The sequence below is a fragment of the Aptenodytes forsteri genome, unplaced genomic scaffold (assembly GCF_000699145.1).
Source record: "Aptenodytes forsteri isolate BGI_AS27 unplaced genomic scaffold, ASM69914v1 Scaffold404, whole genome shotgun sequence".
Taxonomy (NCBI): Eukaryota; Metazoa; Chordata; class Aves; order Sphenisciformes; family Spheniscidae; genus Aptenodytes; species Aptenodytes forsteri.
In genome coordinates, this window is record NW_008795629.1 from 5,524,784 (window position 1) to 5,529,199 (window position 4,416).

General features: G+C 57.9%; 1 protein-coding gene across 1 annotated transcript in view; it reads left to right on the forward strand.

Moving 5' to 3' along the window:
* LOC103901549 (PHD finger protein 13-like) overlaps positions 1 to 2,086 on the forward strand; it is a 4,889-nt gene extending 2,803 nt beyond the window's left edge. Inside the window, exons 3-6 of the mRNA XM_009282451.1 lie at positions 470 to 562; positions 726 to 1,341; positions 1,674 to 1,712; positions 1,822 to 2,086. Coding sequence (XP_009280726.1) covers positions 470 to 562; positions 726 to 1,341; positions 1,674 to 1,712; positions 1,822 to 2,048 — 975 coding nt within the window. The 3' untranslated portion in view covers positions 2,049 to 2,086. The remainder of the gene's footprint in view (positions 1 to 469; positions 563 to 725; positions 1,342 to 1,673; positions 1,713 to 1,821) is intronic.
* The last annotated feature ends 2,330 nt before the right edge of the window (positions 2,087 to 4,416 follow it).

Genomic DNA, 4,416 nt, shown 5'->3' on the forward strand with positions numbered 1-4,416 from the left:
CCTCGGTACCTCGTCCCGAGCGGCTCCGGGCTCTTCCGGCTGACCCGGGAGCAGCCGGGGAAGCCCAAATCGCCGGGTGCCCTCCCAGCCCCGGCGCCTTCTCCCTCTGGCCTTGAGTTAGCCGGCAGGCGGGGGGGGGGACGGATGGACAGACGGACGTCCCCAGCACCGGAGCTCCCGAGCCTCTGACTCACGCTCTGCCGGGCAGCTGCTGTGCTTTCTGGGTGTCCCATCGTGTCATCATTGTGTGTCCCCCCCACCTGTAATCAGGGTTTTAAAGGGAAGGGCTGCATCTGTCGAGCCAGATGATGCAGATGGGTTGCAGGAAGGATGGATGTTTGGGTGACCTGAATATTATGTGCCTGTATAATTGCCTGGTGGTCCAGGGCTGGCTGCCAGGGTCGGCTGTGATACTCGGCTCAGGTGGGGGTATCCGGGGAGTTTAATCGAGACGTGGCGTTTGTTGCAGCCGTTGCAGAAACGACAGAGAACTGTGGAGGACTTCAACCAGTTCTGCACCTTCGTTTTGGCCTATGCAGGCTACATCCCCTACCCTGAAGAGGTAAGCAGGCTTGCGGGGTTTTCCTCTGCAAAAAGACTGGTTGCAGACCTAGCTCCTAATTCTTCTCCTGGAGGGTCGTTCTCCATCCCCAGCCCCTTCCTCCTTACCCTGAATGTCTGCGCTGCAGTCTCCCGTGCTAGTCCTGCATCTTCCCCTCTTGCAGAATGAGCCCTGGACCCACGGAGGCAGCATGAGTCCCCAGAACAGCACGGGCAGCACTCAGGACAGCGATAGCTGGGCCTCGTCCCACTCCGCCGACTGCCACGTCCTGACGGATGACGGGAGGAGCAGGAACGCTGTGGCCCGGGGGGCTGTGGACAACAGCCTGCTCGTGAGCTGCCCTGCCTTCCCCACCAGCTTCTACGATGTCCGGCCCCAGCAAACCAAACGGAAGAAACCACCAGCAAAGAAACTCATTTTGGAGCAGGAGGTGGAGAAGAAGGTGCCACTGAGCGCTGGGAAGGGCTTTGGGGCAGAGCAGGACGGGGTGAAGGAGCTGGCTGCACTGGAGGGACAGGTGCCTCCCATGAAAGAGCAGCTCTTGGAGCCTTCTCTCAACCCAGCTGGGGACCCCCAGCCCAACTCCCTCCTGGAGGAGCTGATGAAGGAGGAGAAGGACTGGATGCACGGAGCGCAGGGGACCGAGAAGCCAGCAGCAGATGATCCTCAGCTAAAGGAGCACGACCCCTGCTCTGGAGGGAGGAAAAGCCCCAGTTCTTGTAGTACCTTGGACCAAAGCGAAGGGGAAGATGCGAGCAGAGGGAGCTCCCAGCTTAGTGGTGAGTGTCCGAGGGAGCACAGAGGGCCCTGTTGTGTTCCAGCCAGTACCAAATATTTGCCCTCCCTCAGCTGCAGCCAGTGCTGGCTGCAGGGAGGGCTTGTCCATGGCCCGAGCCTCCCCTAGCAAGAGGAGTGCCTTTGGGACTTGGGAGGACTGAAGAGCAGAGGGCAGGGAGCTGGGAGCTGGCCTGCCCTTTGGCAGCTCTGTTCTGCAGAGTGAGCAGTACAGACCTGAAACACGTCTGAAGTGGGGTGTAGAGGCGCCTTGCTCATCTCGTCTTTTTTTTTTTTTTTTCCCCCCTCTTTTTTCCCCCCCCTTTTGCAACTTTAGCAGTCGAATTTGCAGCAGCTCCCAACACCAAAGCAGAAGGTGAGTGGGGGGCTGTCCCATTTAACACCGGTGGAACTGGCTAGTGTGGCCACAGCTGGACCTGCAGCTGGTAAGGTGGTTTCTGACCGGTGTCTCTCTCCCTGACCAGATGACGATGCCTGGGATCTGATCACCTGCTTCTGCCTGAAGCCCTTTGCAGGGAGGCCCATGATCGAATGTAACGAATGTGCTACCTGGATCCACCTCTCTTGTGCCAAGATCCGTAAATCCAACGTGCCTGAGGTTTTCATCTGCCAGCGATGCCGTGATGCCAAGCAGGAGATTCGCCGCTCGAACCGAGCTCGGACGGTGCCCCGCAAGCGCTTCTGTGACTGAAGCTCCTCTAGAGCAGGGAGGCTGGGGGTCCCCTTTTTAAACTGAAGACTGTAGCCCGGTTTGGCTAGACAATCAATGCACAGTAATGGCAGGGGAGGGGCTGGGCCGTGGGGTCTTTTTTCCCCCCTTTTGCAACTTTAGCAGTCGAATTTGCAGCAGCTCCCAACACCAAAGCAGAAGGTGAGTGGGGGGCTGTCCCATTTAACACCGGTGGAACTGGCTAGTGTGGCCACAGCTGGACCTGCAGCTGGTAAGGTGGTTTCTGACCGGTGTCTCTCTCCCTGACCAGATGACGATGCCTGGGATCTGATCACCTGCTTCTGCCTGAAGCCCTTTGCAGGGAGGCCCATGATCGAATGTAACGAATGTGCTACCTGGATCCACCTCTCTTGTGCCAAGATCCGTAAATCCAACGTGCCTGAGGTTTTCATCTGCCAGCGATGCCGTGATGCCAAGCAGGAGATTCGCCGCTCGAACCGAGCTCGGACGGTGCCCCGCAAGCGCTTCTGTGACTGAAGCTCCTCTAGAGCAGGGAGGCTGGGGGTCCCCTTTTTAAACTGAAGACTGTAGCCCGGTTTGGCTAGACAATCAATGCACAGTAATGGCAGGGGAGGGGCTGGGCCGTGGGGCTGGACTGTCCCCCTTGCACTTCTGACTCCTGGAAGCTGCCACACACGTCCTCCCTGGGGATCGTGTTGACCACGGAGCTCGGTTACCCCAGAGGTGGGGGGGGGGGAGGGGAGAGGAGGGTGGTCCAGCCACGCACTAGGTCACTCGGAAACATCTCTGTTCTCGCACAAAGCTGGCTCAGTGCCTTTCCCCAGGGCAGCCGAGGAGAACCTAGTCCAAGTAGTTTTTCTGTGGTGTGGTGGAAGCTTACACTTATCCCAAGATGTGATTCCCCTTCCTCCTTTTTCCTCACTGTTTTCCTTTCCTTGCCTTGGACCTTCAGGTGGGCTGCGATGGCAAAGCCCCGGGGAACCAAGTTCTCCTCCAGCAAGTAGCTGCAGCGCAGGCGAGCTCCCTCCACGTTAGTGTACTGCCCTCAGGGCGGGAGGGGAAGGGACATCGGTCCTGCTGACGCCTGAAGCAGACTGGGGCTCTGCGTCTTTGGGGGTATTGGTGGAACTGTCCATCTTTGGTTCATCAGCCTTGTAGGCTGCACAGGGGAGGTCCTTCCCCTGGCCCGTGGTGCTCCTGGTTTTGTTTGCTGTGCCCGCGGCCCCAGGATAGTCCTGTTGGGTCAGGAGCAGCAAAGGCATCCTCTGGTAGATGATTACAAAGGCTGTTCTTGCTGAGCAGCCCTCCTTGGTTCACCTTCTCCAGTTGCACTGAAGTCTCCTGTGTGAAAGGGGGGTGGGATTCCTGGTAGGAGACTGAGCAGTTGTCCTTGGAGCTGGCCGTGGCAGGGCTGGGAGCCCTCTGGAAGGGGAGCAGGAGGGTGCTCTGGTTAGCTTTCTATGTTTTCCACTTCCAGTTTAAAACAACTGAAGCTTGTACCCTGTGGCCATCTCCTGCCTGCAGGGCTGTCTGGTGGAGCATCTGCTTCAACACCAGCTGGATGCTGAGACCTGAGCTCCGATGGAGCCTGGAGCTGGGAGGGCCTTCCTTCCCAGCGCTCCCTCCATTGCAGGAGTTGTTGTTTTTTCCTGGATGTATAGAGTGAAACCTAATGACTTGTCAAGAGTGGGCCTTGAGCCCCTTCTGCTATGCAACTGCTGCTCCGGAGACATGCCCTCTCCAGGCCCCTGGTTAAGTTTAGTGGAAGGCTTTCCCCTGCTCCATGTCCCCTGTGCGCGGTGTGTGTGTGTGATCTCCCGGGGCGCCACATGCACTAACCGTTGGATCCCACCTCCTCCTCACAGCCCCTCCAAAGAGCCTGGCCCATGTGCCTTCTGCACTTTCCCTGGGGGATGCAGACCCCACTCCTGTCCTGGTGACACTCGGCTTGACCCCCAGTGTGCCGTGGGACAGCCCCCACTTGCTAGTCCCCATGACTATACTTCTTAACTGGGTTCTTTCCTACTTGCACATCTGGTTACTGTGGGACCACAGCTGGGGGAGGGTGTGGGGCAGCCCCCTGTCACTCAGCAGCCCCCAGGCTCATCCCTGTGCCTCTCTCCTCCTGTGGAAAGCCTGGGCCCCAAAAGTGCTTTATGTTTTTATAGTTACTTTGTATTGATATGTAAAATAGCAAATTCTGGTCCTTGCCCTGTGGAGTGTGGCTGGAGTCTTATGTATATAATAAAGTACTTTTGCCATAACGGTGGTGGCTTTGGCATAGTTTGGTGGCCTTGGGTCTTGCATCCCTCTGGGACCTGAGTGCTCCCCTTCTGCTGTGGCTGGGAGGGGACTTGGTGTGGGGATC